Source organism: Nothobranchius furzeri, chromosome 19 (assembly GCF_043380555.1).
Source record: "Nothobranchius furzeri strain GRZ-AD chromosome 19, NfurGRZ-RIMD1, whole genome shotgun sequence".
NCBI classification, from domain to species: domain Eukaryota; kingdom Metazoa; phylum Chordata; class Actinopteri; order Cyprinodontiformes; family Nothobranchiidae; genus Nothobranchius; species Nothobranchius furzeri.
Window position 1 is genome coordinate 26,452,625 of NC_091759.1, and position 15,000 is coordinate 26,467,624.

Genomic DNA, 15,000 nt, shown 5'->3' on the forward strand with positions numbered 1-15,000 from the left:
AGCGCAGGTTGTGGTTTCAGACATCACATCTGGAGACATCTGGATTCTGGATCATGTTTGAATTTGACCGACGTCCTGTTTTCCTCCAGCAGCTCAACAAGCTTCCTGCGGTTCACCTGAGCAGCAGAGAAACCCGACACCTGTGTGGTTACTGAAAACACGGCCAAACCAAAGTCCACCTGAACGCCGAGAATAACCCATAAACATGAGGTTGTTCTGGGGATTCCATTTATTTCTGTTGAGCCAAAGGTCACGAGGTCATCTGATAAGCAGCTGGGTCTCCAGCAGAGATCTACAGGTCGCGTCTATCAGTAAGCCATTTCTACGTTAAATGGTCCCGCGTGCAGAAGCAGGGCAGCTAATGACCCTGGGCAACTAGAGGTCACCAGAGGTCAAACAGTAGTGAGACAGTGAAGGGGGGGGGTACTGTCATACCCTCCCTCAGGTGAAAACATGAGCATCGTCAGCGCCGAGGAATGAAAAGTTAAGTGAAAGAAAAGGAAGAGAAACCAGAACCGGCTCTTGGAGGGTGCAGACGCTTTTTTCCTCCTCCCCTCCGTATCTCATCCTCAAGGCCCTTGTCCGTCCGTCTCTGGGTGCTGGTGCACGGCTGCTTCTGCTTTTTTCTGCAAACTGGAAACTGAAATTCACTGAAATGGATCTCATCAGCTGGTCTCTCAACACGGTTGATAACATTTTTTCATCGATGAGAACGGGAGAAGGGGCTCCCGGATGCCCCGCTGGGACAGACCCAGTTGGACACATCATGGACTCCTGGAACTTGATTTGTTTATCTCAGCTGTCTGTGGAGGACTCTGAAGACGTGTGGATATTCGTGGTGTTGGTGTCAGGTTTCCTGCTGATCGGCATTGGACGCTACCTGGCTTACCGGAAAATTAACGAGCTGTTGAGGAATATTGGCCTGATCCCGGAGCTCAGAGATGGTTTGCACCACGCTGTGAATTCACAGACTCCCATAATTGTTCAGATGAATCGTAAGCTTGGAACTTTGGCGGAGATTCATTCACTGGCACAAAAGATGGATGCCATCAAGGAGAGAGTGGTCGAATCAGCACGGATCGGGATAGATTAACGTCCATTATTGGGATTTTGAGAGGTTGAGGACCAGCAGACTGTAAAACAGAGAGGAAATTATCTCTGTCTGGCCCCAAAACAATTTCTAATCGGAATCTGGCGCCCTTGAGCCTGCAAGGTTCCAACGAAAACTCCCACCTCAGAAGATATGTGGAATGTGCCGTCGCTATGGCAACTCAACTGTCTCCTATCCCAGCCTGAGTGGGAAGGCCGCTGAAACGTTCCAGGGTCACTGCAACCCTCCAACCCTCAATGCTCCCCCCCCCCATCCGCATGGAGGTGAAATGCGCTGCTTATCGTGGCTGCAGGAACTGAAGTGAGGAGAGTCCCAACCCACCATCCCACCTAGTGGACACTTATGTTGTGTGATGTCTGAAGTCTGTTGCATTTCTGTCTGAGGTGTTGTTTTGCAGAGCAAAGCTGCCCTCCTGGTGGGGGGAAACTCTGAAGTGCCTTTTTTTCCCTCCACCTGAACCAATCCTCATGTAACCCTCTGATCTCTATTAAGGTAGCGCGACTCGGGTTGCGAATGACCACAGTCACCAATTCTTGTCATGTGTCTTGCCCACGTATGTCTGATCTCTGAATTGTGTGTACTGAAACTCTAATTTCCCTCTGGGATTAATAAAGTATCTTTGATTTGATTTGAACTTGGAGGATTTGGTGATTCGTGTCTCCGAGTTCAGACGGAGCCGATCTGAACCTCCAGCTGTGGTGTGACCGGCTGGTTTAGATCAACAAGACAAAGACATTTAAATAAAGTTTACATTTTATTTATAGATTTCTGCAGGAATTTACCAAATCAGTGAAAAACAATAAAAAGATGAAGATTTTAATTGTAAAAGAATTCTACAGATATTCTTATTTTCATTATCTGGATTTCAAAAGCTTCTGTTGTGGATTCAAGCCACGATTCAAAATGAGCAAACGGCTGTAGCAATGAGGTCTCCGTAGAAACGTTACTACAGGGAGAGACCTGCTGTCGTCAGATGTGACCCGGTGTGACCAGATGTGACCCGGTGTGACCTGGTTTACACATCAGCAACGTTTCCACAGAACATAGACAAACAATAAAAGACTGGAAACACTTTGAGATCCTGTTCTCAGGCAGAACATTCACAGAAACCAGACGATGGCGGGGAACCGCAGCGATTACCGATGCAGACATCAGTTCAACCTCTGGTCTTCCTGCAGCAGGTCAGGAAGACCAGAGTCTTTGAGCTCCACAGCATCTTGCCTCCAGAAGCGCATTTGTTTCAGGATGTCCAGAGAAACGTTATGGTCCTGGCTCTTCAGACCTCCACCATCGCAGATGGCTACAACAGCTCGACCTCCCACTGCTGACTTGGGCTGTCCTCACTCTCCGGCCTCACCACCACGTGCTCCTTGTCGTAAGATCTGCCGCCTGAACAAACACGATCAGGCGTTACTGTGTGACTCCTACAACCCGAGTTCAACTCAGGCTGGCTGTTGTGTGACCTCTTGTTGACCCTGTTGAACAACGAGCCTGCAGCTGAGACCTTGGGCCCGGTTCTCGTTAACAGAACACTGACCGACTCACACATGTGAGCAGCTGGGTACAAATGTGGGTGTTGTTATTTACATGTTTACTCACTTGTAGTCAACCTTTGTAAACGTATACACCTGTACCCACATGGTATGACCCACAGGAGATGTTTTAAAGTGTGTTAAAGGTCAAGCTTGATATTCAGGAAGCTGAGCTGAGCAGGGCAGGACATACAGGGGAATGTTAGGAGTGAACGGAATGATGAATGTATGAAAAATGTATGCTGATTGGAGCTTTGGGTGAAGACTTTGAAGCTTCCGGAAATTTTAGGTATAAAAGCAATGACGGGACAAAAATGACAGAGGGGTTCTGGCTTAGATGAGAGCCCATAGAGGGGTTCTGGCTTAGATGAGAGCCCATAGAGGGGTTCTGGCTTAGCCGAGAGCCCATAGAGGGGTTCTGGCTTAGATGAGAGCCCATAGAGGGGTTCTGGCTTAGCCGAGAGCCCATAGAGGGGTTCTGGCTTAGCCGAGAGCCCATAGAGGGGTTCTGGCTTAGATGAGAGCCCATAGAGGGGTTCTGGCTTAGATGAGAGCCCATAGAGGGGTTCTGGCTTAGCCGAGAGCCCATAGAGGGGTTCTGGCTTAGATGAGAGCCCATAGAGGGGTTCTGGCTTAGCCGAGAGCCCATAGAGGGGTTCTGGCTTAGATGAGAGCCCATAGAGGGGTTCTGGCTTAGCCGAGAGCCCATAGAGGGGTTCTGGCTTAGCCGAGAGCCCATAGAGGGGTTCTGGCTTAGCCGAGAGCCCATAGAGGGGTTCTGGCTTAGATGAGAGCCCATAGAGGGGTTCTGGCTTAGATGAGAGCCCATAGAGGGGTTCTGGCTTAGCCGAGAGCCCATAGAGGGGTTCTGGCTTAGATGAGAGCCCATAGAGGGGTTCTGGCTTAGCCGAGAGCCCATAGAGGGGTTCTGGCTTAGCCGAGAGCCCATAGAGGGGTTCTGGCTTAGCCGAGAGCCCATAGAGGGGTTCTGGCTTAGATGAGAGCCCATAGAGGGGTTCTGGCTTAGATGAGAGCCCATAGAGGGGTTCTGGCTTAGCCGAGAGCCCATAGAGGGGTTCTGGCTTAGCCGAGAGCCCATAGAGGGGTTCTGGCTTAGCCGAGAGCCCATAGAGGGGTTCTGGCTTAGCCGAGAGCCCCTAGAGGGGTTCTGGCTTAGCCGAGAGCCCATAGAGGGGTTCTGGCTTAGCCGAGAGCCCATAGAGGGGTTCTGGCTTAGCCGAGAGCCCATAGAGGGGTTCTGGCTTAGCCGAGAGCCCATAGAGGGGTTCTGGCTTAGCCGAGAGCCCATAGAGGGGTTCTGGCTTAGATGAGAGCCCATAGAGGGGTTCTGGCTTAGCCGAGAGCCCATAGAGGGGTTCTGGCTTAGCCGAGAGCCCATAGAGGGGTTCTGGCTTAGATGAGAGCCCATAGAGGGGTTCTGGCTTAGCCGAGAGCCCATAGAGGGGTTCTGGCTTAGCCGAGAGCCCATAGAGGGGTTCTGGCTTAGCCGAGAGCCCATAGAGGGGTTCTGGCTTAGATGAGAGCCCATAGAGGGGTTCTGGCTTAGATGAGAGCCCATAGAGGGGTTCTGGCTTAGATGAGAGCCCATAGAGGGGTTCTGGCTTAGATGAGAGCCCATAGAGGGGTTCTGGCTTAGATGAGAGCCCATAGAGGGGTTCTGGCTTAGATGAGAGCCCATAGAGGGGTTCTGGCTTAGCCGAGAGCCCATAGAGGGGTTCTGGCTTAGCCGAGAGCCTATAGAGGGGTTCTGGCTTAGCCGAGAGCCCATAGAGGGGTTGTGGCTTAGATGAGAGCCCATAGAGGGGTTCTGGCTTAGCCGAGAGCCCATAGAGGGGTTCTGGCTTAGATGAGAGTCCATAGAGGGGTTCTGGCTTAGATGAGAGCCCATAGAGGGGTTCTGGCTTAGCCGAGAGCCCATAGAGGGGTTCTGGCTTAGATGAGAGCCCATAGAGGGGTTCTGGCTTAGCCGAGAGCCCATAGAGGGGTTCTGGCTTAGCCGAGAGCCCATAGAGGGGTTCTGGCTTAGATGAGAGCCCATAGAGGGGTTCTGGCTTAGATGAGAGCCCATAGAGGGGTTCTGGCTTAGATGAGAGCCCATAGAGGGGTTCTGGCTTAGATGAGAGCCCATAGAGGGGTTCTGGCTTAGATGAGAGCCCATAGAGGGGTTCTGGCTTAGCCGAGAGCCCATAGAGGGGTTCTGGCTTAGATGAGAGTCCATAGAGGGGTTCTGGCTTAGATGAGAGCCCATAGAGGGGTTCTGGCTTAGCCGAGAGCCCATAGAGGGGTTCTGGCTTAGATGAGAGCCCATAGAGGGGTTCTGGCTTAGCCGAGAGCCCATAGAGGGGTTCTGGCTTAGCCGAGAGCCCATAGAGGGGTTCTGGCTTAGCCGAGAGCCCATAGAGGGGTTCTGGCTTAGATGAGAGCCCATAGAGGGGTTCTGGCTTAGATGAGAGCCCATAGAGGGGTTCTGGCTTAGATGAGAGCCCATAGAGGGGTTCTGGCTTAGATGAGAGCCCATAGAGGGGTTCTGGCTTAGCCGAGAGCCCATAGAGGGGTTCTGGCTTAGATGAGAGCCCATAGAGGGGTTCTGGCTTAGATGAGAGCCCATAGAGGGGTTCTGGCTTAGCCGAGAGCCCATAGAGGGGTTCTGGCTTAGATGAGAGTCCATAGAGCAGGATGGAGACAGGAGATGGGAGAAGGCTGCTGGAGGACAGGTACTGATGTGTTGTGAGGTAAACACGGTGTGTGAAGGCGCCACTAAACGATCTCAGGATGACGGGTCTTCTGCCCTGTTAGAATAGGACATTAGGGGCATGTATGCATGGTTGACCATGCCCAGTCACTCTTAAGAGGCGTCCTCCTTTAGTGGGAGCAGAGGAGCGATCACTCAGCATTCGAGTTAGCTGGGCTTCTGGATAAGATCGTTGAGGAGAAGGGAAAGAAAAACATTCCTCTTGAAGCGTTCCCGGCGTTCCATCTAAAGACGGTTTAGATCTTGATTTTACCCTCGTTGGTCATCAGGGTTTATATTCTAGCCTTGAGGTTTTACTTTAAAGGTCTGACCACAGTTAAAGCCGTTTACATTTTATTATCTACACCAAAACAGTTATGGGGTAAGGGTTAGGGTTTTCTATATTTGAACCCAAAAGGAGAAACATGGTCTCTGGTGCTTTATTTCTCACCCATTTCATTTACTCGACCGACTGATGGGAACTTTCTCATGAGGAGTCTCCGTCTAGGAGAACCAGAAGAGCCCTGACGAGCTACGAGTGAAGGCAGCACTGCCTGAAGCTGGTGTGGCCTCCGTCTGCAGGCCTTCATCAGGAGCCCAGCTTACCCTCGGGCCACCTACAAGCAGGGTCCAGGACCACGATAGCGTGGAGAAGACTTCTCTTTGGCCACCCTAAGCCTGGGCTCACTGTTATGTATATGAAGTCTGGCATCGATTCTCACGCAGCTGAAGCTTGGCTTGGTTCATTTATTAGTCCAGGGGTTGGGTCACATGCATTAAATGCGATGTGCCGGTCGCTGCTCTGGCCTTCCATTTGAAAGAGCATCTGATGGTCGATAAATAAGTAAATAAACAGAAAAACAATCTAAGGCGTGGTTAAACCATCTCTGCTGCTCGGTGGCGTCTACCTGCTGCTGTTGGTGATCTCTCTCTCTCCTCTGTTAGAGAAGCGTCGCGTGACTTGGACCTAACAGGTGTTTACAGACAGGACTTTACTGGACTTCCTGTCAGATGAAGATGTTAAAGAGATGTGAGTCCGGTTTACACGCTGAAGCCGGGCAGTTCATTTAATGCTGGCGTTACCACGGTTACCGCCTAACCCTAACCGTTTCTACCTGACCCTGACCCCGACCTGCCCGTTTCTGGATATGAACGACACAAGGATGCTGACGAACCAGAACACCCTGATCCAGTCTGAGGTTTGCTTTGGCTAAATCAGACAACCTGTAGAGAAAGGGTTCTTCTCACACCTTTAACATCCAGAACCATCCCGGGGAACGTCAGGCTGCTGCAGGGCCCTTTCATCTCGGCTGACCAGGTCTGGATCGGCTGCCGGGTCTCGCTCCATAGAACCACCTTGGCCGCTGGCTCCACATTCCCCATGACTTGGAGGCACATGGTAGGAGCCATCTGCAGGACCAACCAGAACCTTAAACATGTCCTTGTTGCTTCTGACGATTCTAGGTCCACTTCTGATCGGTGGCATGAGACCGGTCTCAAATGTTCACTTATAATGTGGGAGGACGAGAACCACTGGAGATGAACCAGTGAGTCCTCCATAGATGTCAGTGGGACAAAGCCAAACCAGTCCTTACACATGCACGCACCTACACTCCATACACACGCATCAGATACTGAAGAACTGATCAAACGGGTCAGAACTTTACAGAAAGAGTCGGATTCAGTGAACTAATGATCAGATTTAAATACGAACCCATAAAACATCATTTATTCTTTCATCCTTTTGTTAGAATTGAATGGTTTCTTTTTGTCTTTCTGTACTTTTAAATGTAAATTCTGCTTTTCGTAGCAAAGAAGAACTTCTGGATGTTTTGGGTAAAAGGGGAAACGAGCGGTGGTGGGCCGCACCGCCGTGGCCGAGTGAACATCTGAGCGACCAGCGCAGCATCAGTACCTTGTTTTTAATCAGCCCGTCCTGGTAGAACCAGACGTCGCTCGACGGATCCACCTCCTGCGACACCACCACCCGACCAGACTTCATCTCTTCTACTCCGCCCTGAACCGACAGGAAGTGGCCGCTCTCTCCGTTCTTCACTCGGAAAAAGCGTCGCTTCTGCAGGAAGAGAGGCGGGACCTCGTTGTACTGCAGGTTCTGATGTGACGTTCACTAACCAGACGACTCGTTAACGGACCTGTCTGACCGGGAACATGGAGCCGACCGTTTGCAGCGAGCTGAACTTGGGCCAGTTGGTGATCTCAATGGGTTCGAGGAAGAACTGGCGCCCCCTGTATTTACTGTGTTCACACAACACCCAGCTACACAGAGACACAAGTTAGAGGAGAAATCACACACACACGCACACGCACACGCACACGCGCACACGCACACACGCACACACCTGCTGCTGTTGACCCTGACTGACAGGATGTGGTTGCTGAAGCCCTCCCGCACCAGACTGACCACCTCCGTGTCCACGGTGATCTCTCGGCCCTCCAGGCCCTCAAGTCCAAACAAAGAGATGGAGGGAACCGACAATGTCTGCACACACACACACACACACACACACACACACACACACACAGATGTTCACAACAAAACAATCACACACAGACAACAAAACCCAGAGCTTTAGGATACCCGTTACCATGGGAACCAGTTTGATGGAGCGGATGGAGCAGCTGGAGGAGCAGCCCATACTGGCTAAACTGGGGTAGTCGTCTTCAGACAGCACGTACGTGTCTCCAGAGAACTGAGTGTTCTCGTACAGAACCCAGCTGGAACACAGAACAGAATGGTCACATCCGCTCATCCTCCTCCTGGTCTCAGGAGCTTCTGGTTGCTCTGCCCACCTTCCTGCCACCACTCGACAAGACCTGGTGGTGAATGTGTCCGGGAGCGCCCCCTGGTGGTGGTGGAAGCGGAGGCTTTCACCCTTAAAGTCCGGCTCAGAGTACAGGATGATCTGATGGAGACGGAGCATTTTGGTCAGAAGTTTCAAAAGGTTAACCCTCAGGTAGAGTTCCTCGTGTGTGTGTGTGTGTGTGTGGTGTGTGTGTGTGTGTGTGTGTGTGTGTGTGTGTGTGTGTGGTGTGTGTGTGTGTGTGTGTGTGTGTGTGTGTGTGTGTGTGTGTGTGTGTGTGTGTGTGTGTGTGTGTGATGACAACAGCACAGCTGAGAGCTTTAGGGTTTGTCTGAGGTTCTGATCTGGAATCAGGACTCACCTGGTCTCTGGAGCTAACACCTTCTGTTGGAGCCTGAAACACAACAACACGTGACTGAGACCTGCTGACCTCTCACTCATCCTTTCTGGGGATCTGATTGGTTCTCACCAGTAAGATGGGCTGGACCGAGCAGACACGCGTGTCCTTGGAGCCCCAGTCGGCACAGTTGTTGTAGAAGCCCTTCTCCAGGATATACTGGTTCCCAGAGTAGTCCACATGAGAGTAAGCTATCCACCTTTTGGGGGGAGAGGAGGAGGCGTTACCTGAAGATGTGACACACCTGAACCTTCGTTAGAAAAGCAGCAGAGATACGTACGCCCCGCTAAGCACATGGATGGAGCGCGTGGATGCTTTATAGTTAAACAGCTCCACATCTGGAATGGCCTCCGTCACCTCAAAGGTATTTTCCTCCGTCACGCCCTCCTCTTCCTCAGGCTGCTCGAACATCACCATCAGAGGGTCAGTCAGATCCTGCAAATGAGCAGCAAGGAGGTCCGACTCATCAGCTCAGCTCCAACTATTCTCCCTGGATCAGATCAGGAGGACCTTTAAACTGACTTACTGCCTGGATGATCCTGACAGAGCGCAGCTCAGAGTCACGGCCCCCCCACACCCTCCAGTCGTGGTACTCCCCCTCCTCCAGCAGGTACTGGTTGCCACGGAAACCTTCCTTCTCACATCCCACCCAGCTAAAGCAGCAGATCGAGAGTGTGCATGTTTATTCATTTACTAACATGTTAACCTGACAGCCATGATGTTGGTCTGTGAGAGAAACACATGCATGAGGAGAACACGCTAACTCCACACGTGGAGAACACGCCAACTCCACACATGCATGAGGAGGACACGCTAAGTCCACACATGCATGAGTAGAACACGCTAACTCCACACATGGAGAACATGCTAACTCCACACGTGCATGGGGAGAACATGCTAACTCCACACATGCATGAGGAGAACATGCTAACTCCACACATGCAGGAGGAGAACATGCTAACTCCACACATGCATGAGTAGAACACGCTAACTCCACACATGGAGAACATGCTAACTCCACACGTGCATGGGGAGAACATGCTAACTCCACACATGCATGAGGAGAACACGCTAACTCCACACATGCATGAGGAGAACACGTTAACTCCACACATGCATGAGGAGAACACGTTAACTCCACACATGCATGAGGAGAACACGTTAACTCCATACATGCATGAGGAGAACACGTTAACTCCACACATGCATGAGGAGAACACGTTAACTCCACACATGCATGAGGAGAACACGCTAACTCCACACGTGCATGAGGAGAACACGCTAACTTCACACATGCATGAGGAGAACATAGTAACTCCACATATGCATAAGTAGAACACGCTAACTCCACACATGGAGAACATGCTAACTCCACACGTGCATGGGGAGAACATGCTAACTCCATACATGCATGAGGAGAACACGTTAACTCCACACATGCATGAGGAGAACACGTTAACTCCACACATGCATGAGGAGAACACGTTAACTCCACACATGCATGAGGAGAACACGTTAACTCCACACATGCATGAGGAGAACACGTTAACTCCACACATGCATGAGGAGAACACGTTAACTCCACACATGCATGAGGAGAACACGTTAACTCCACACATGCATGAGGAGAACACGCCAACTCCACACATGCATGAGGAGAACACGTTAACTCCACACATGCATGAGGAGAACACGCTAACTTCACACGTGCATGAGAAGAACACGTTAACTCCACACATGCAGGAGGAGAACATGCTAACTCCACACATGCATGACGAGAATAAGTTAACTCCACACATGCATGAGGAGAACACGCTAACTTCACACGTGCATGAGGAGAACACGTTAACTCCACACATGCAGGAGGAGAACATGCTAACTCCACACATGCAGGAGGAGAACATGCTAACTCCACACATGCATGAGGAGAACATGCTAACTCCACACATCTATGAGGAGAACATGCTAACTCCACACATGTATGAGGAGAACATGCTAACTCCACACATGTATGAGGAGAACATGCTAACTCCACACATGTATGAGGAGAACATGCTAACTCCACACATGCATGAGGAGAACATGCTAACTCCACACATGCATAAGGAGAACATGCTAACTCCACACATGCATGAGGAGAACATGCTAATTTCATACATGCATGAGGAGAACACGCTAACTCCACACATGCATGAGGAGAACATGGAGAACAAGCTAACTCCACACATGGATGAGAACATGCTAACTCCACACATGCATGAGGAAAACATGCTAACTCCACACATGCATGAGGAGAACACGCTTACTCCACACATGCATGAGGAGAACATGCTAACTCCACACATGCATGAGGAGAACATGATAACACCACACATGCATGAGGAGAACATGGTAACTCCACACATGCATGAGGAGAACACGCTAACTCCACACATGCATGAGGAGAACATGCTAACTCCACACATACATGAGGAGAACATGCTAAATCCACACATGTATGAGGAGAACATGCTAACTCCACATATGCATGAGGAGAACATGCTAACTCCACATATGCATGAGGAGAACATGCTAACTCCACATATGCATGAGGAGAACATGCTAACTCCACACATGTATGGGGAGAACATGCTAACTCCACACATGCATGAGGAGAACATGCTAACTCCACACATGCATGAGGAGAACACGCTAACTCCACACATGCATGAGGAGAACATGCTAACTCCACACATGCATGAGGAGAACATGCTAACTCCACACATGCATGAGGAGAACATGCTAACTCCACACATGTATGAGGAGAACACGCTAACTCCACACATGTATGAGGAGAACACGCTAACTCCACACATGTATGAGGAGAACACGCTAACTCCACACATGCCTGAGGAGAACACGCTAACTCCACACATGCATGAGGAGAACACGATAACTCCACACATGTATGAGGAGAACACGCTAACTCCACACATGTAAGAGGAGAACATGCTAACTCCACACATGTATGAGGAGAACACGCTAACTCCACACATGCATGAGGAGAACACGCTAACTCCACACATGTATGAGGAGAACATGCTAACTCCACACATGTATGAGGAGAACATGCTAACTCCACACATGTATGAGGAGAACACGCTAACTCCACACATGTATAAGGAGAACACGCTAACTCCAAACATGCATGAGGAGAACACGCCAACTCCACACATGCATGAGGAGAACACACTAACTCCACACGTGCATGAGGAGAACACGCTAACTCCACACATGTATGGGGAGAACACGCTAACTCTACACATGCATGAGGACAACATGCTAACTCTACACATGTATGGGGAGAACACGCTAAATCCACACATGCATGAGGAGAACATGCTAACTCCACACATGCTTGAGGAGAACATGGAGAACATGCTAACTCCACACATGCATGAGAACATGCTAACTCCACACATGTATGAGGAGAACACGCTAACTCCACACATGCATGAGGAGAACACGCTAACTCCACACATGCATGAGGACAACATGCTAACTCTACACATGTATGGGGAGAACACGCTAACTCCACACATGTATGAGGAGAACACGCTAACTCCACACATGCATGAGGAGAACACGCTAACTCCACACATGTATGAGGAGAACACGCTAACTTCACACATGTATGAGGAGAACATGCTAACTCCATACATGTATGAGGAGAACATGCTAACTCCACACATGCATGAGGACAACACGCTAACTCCACACATGCATGAGGAGAACACGCTAACTCCACACATGTATGAGGAGAACACGCTAACTCCACACATGTATGAGGAGAACATGCTAACTCCACACATGTATGAGGAGAACATGCTAACTCCACACATGCATGAGGACAACATGCTAACTCTACACATGTATGAGGAGAACATGCTAACTCCACACATGTATGGGGAGAACACGCTAACTCTACACATGTATGGGGAGAACACGCTAACTCTACACATGTATGGAGAGAACACGCTAACTCCACACATGTATGAGGAGAACATGCTAACTCCACACATGCATGAGGACCACATGCTAACTCTACACATGTATGGGGAGAACATGCTAACTCTACACATGTATGGGGAGAACACGCTAACTCCACACATGCATGAGGACAACATGCTAACTCTACACATGTATGGGGAGAACACGCTAACTCTACACATGTATGGAGAGAACACGCTAACTCCACACATGTATGAGGAGAACATGCTAACTCCACACATGCATGAGGACAACATGCTAACTCTACACATGTATGGGGAGAACATGCTAACTCTACACATGTATGGGGAGAACACGCTAACTCTACACATGTATGGGGAGAACACGCTAACTCCACACATGTATGAGGAGAACATGCTAACTCCACACATGCATGAGGACAACATGCTAACTCTACACATGTATGGGGAGAACATGCTACCTCGACACATGTATGGGGAGAACACGCTAACTCCACACAAATGGTCTCAGCAAGAACTAGAACTTGGACTTCCTTGCTAACGGTGCTGCAGGAACGACTGCGCTGGATTCCACCAGAATGAGAGCAGCACTTACATTCCTCCCAGAACTCTTATGGAGCCCACGTTGTACATGAAGACAGTCTGCTGTGGGTCGGTTCTGGTCATGAAGTCTTTCATGTTGGAGGTGATGGTCCGTGACTTCCCAGTGAAGTACGGTTTATCATAGATTACCACCTAAGGAAAAGCCAGATGAGTTCAGATGTTCTAGAATGAGTGAGCAGAACACGCCCCAGTGGTTCCATTCTCCCTCACCTTGGGTTCAGCCTGGTTCTCCACTCTTGGTTCTCCCTGTCAGGACACACACCTCATCAGGACACATGATGTCACGTGAAACAGCCGAGTGTGTTTCTGCACCTTAGACCCTTACCACTTTAAGAGGATGCAGAGAGCCCACGTAAGGCTGCTCCACCCCCCAGGCTGCAGGGCTGGGGTAACCCCCCACCTCTAGGATCCGCGGGACGCCCTGGAAGAAGGGCTGAGCAAAAACCAGCCATCTGACGAGCAGAGGAGACCAGATGAGAAGACCGTCTCAGAAACGTCGCTACGGACATCTGTTCTGTGTGACTCACAGTCCAGCGTTCACGATGACGGAGTTTGCCTTGATAGGAAAACCAAAGATCCTGGCATCCTCGGAGGTGTCTCGGAACACCACCTTCTTTCCCTCTGCGTTCTCCTCTGGGAAGAGACAAATTTCTGGAACGCTGTAATCCTGAGGACAGAGATGGTGTCTCAGTGGAGAGGAACCCAGAGAGCATTTCAGGCGTTAGATCTTAAAAATGCATCATTCAGAACCATTTCAACATAAGATACGTTTAGATCACGCAGCGGCTGAGAAACATGGGGCGTTAAGCCCCGCCCCTGCCACCAGATGGTGCTGAAGAGCCACCAGGAACATCTTAACTATAAAACCCAACAAAGAAGCTGGACTAACGGATGTATGACGGTGGCGCCTATCAGAACTCTGAGATCCTGAGAACGGTTCTGGTGTTTGTACGTGTCTATAGAGACCAGAAGTGTCGTGGTGGTGGTCCACCAGGCGGCGCCCGAAGCTCAGCCGTCTCACCCTGACTGCTCGGCGTATAGATCCGATGATGAACCTCCGCTCACTCTTCTTCTCATCCCTCGGTTCTCCATTCTCCTCCTGCTGGCCGCTCTGCAGCTGCTCGAAGGGGCAGGTGAGCTCGATGTCCCCCTCGTCCAGAGCGATCTTCTCTCCCTTGAAGTCCGGTTTCTCATACAGCACCCACCTGAGGAGCAGCAGCGAGAGCAGAAGTTCAGGTCTGACGGGTCTGTGCAGACAGGAAGTGAGAGACGCCGTCTGTCATCGGCCGGCGTCGAGGATGAGTGACAGCACAGCTCATCGGCATGCTCAGGTGTTCTGCTGAAGCTGCAGTCATCTCACACCCACATGCATGGAAACGAGGCGTGGACGCGTCAGTCTGTGAATGTCACCCGAATGCCGCTGCTGGCGTGTTTGTGACGTGTGGACGGGCTGGCGTAGAACAGGGTTCTAAACCAGAACTCACCCCCCTCGGACCACCCTGATGGAGATGGTTTCCTGCAGCTCCCAGGGCGTGGCATCGATGACATCACCACGGACCTCGAACCTCTGGCCACACATCCCTGGCTGGTCGAAGATGTACATCTGTTTAAAGACAAGCAGGTCAGAGATGTGGTTCTGGTTCTGCTGGGAGCCACCGCGGTGCCGTCTGAACGCTGTTTAGAGTCAGGATGTTGGTCAGAGAAAGACGGCGGTCTGCAGGAGGACACCGAAGACCTCGCCCACCTCCTCAGCTCCTACCTGTTCCAAACAGC

At 50.6% G+C, this 15,000-nt stretch overlaps 1 protein-coding gene across 1 annotated transcript in view; it reads right to left on the minus strand.

The window, feature by feature from the left end:
* Positions 1–1,852: 1,852 nt before the first annotated feature.
* Positions 1,853–15,000, minus strand: part of crybg2 (crystallin beta-gamma domain containing 2) — a 36,398-nt gene continuing 23,250 nt past the window's right edge. Inside the window, exons 9-25 of the mRNA XM_070547325.1 lie at positions 14,712–14,830; positions 14,249–14,432; positions 13,755–13,894; positions 13,553–13,679; positions 13,438–13,473; positions 13,220–13,359; positions 9,141–9,267; positions 8,895–9,049; positions 8,687–8,813; positions 8,579–8,611; positions 8,207–8,319; positions 8,002–8,131; positions 7,756–7,895; positions 7,549–7,672; positions 7,311–7,469; positions 6,646–6,805; positions 1,853–2,500 (exon numbers count right to left, since the gene is read on the minus strand). Of these exons, the coding sequence (XP_070403426.1) occupies positions 2,412–2,500; positions 6,646–6,805; positions 7,311–7,469; positions 7,549–7,672; positions 7,756–7,895; positions 8,002–8,131; positions 8,207–8,319; positions 8,579–8,611; positions 8,687–8,813; positions 8,895–9,049; positions 9,141–9,267; positions 13,220–13,359; positions 13,438–13,473; positions 13,553–13,679; positions 13,755–13,894; positions 14,249–14,432; positions 14,712–14,830 (2,103 nt within the window). The 3' untranslated portion in view covers positions 1,853–2,411. The remainder of the gene's footprint in view (positions 2,501–6,645; positions 6,806–7,310; positions 7,470–7,548; positions 7,673–7,755; positions 7,896–8,001; positions 8,132–8,206; positions 8,320–8,578; positions 8,612–8,686; positions 8,814–8,894; positions 9,050–9,140; positions 9,268–13,219; positions 13,360–13,437; positions 13,474–13,552; positions 13,680–13,754; positions 13,895–14,248; positions 14,433–14,711; positions 14,831–15,000) is intronic.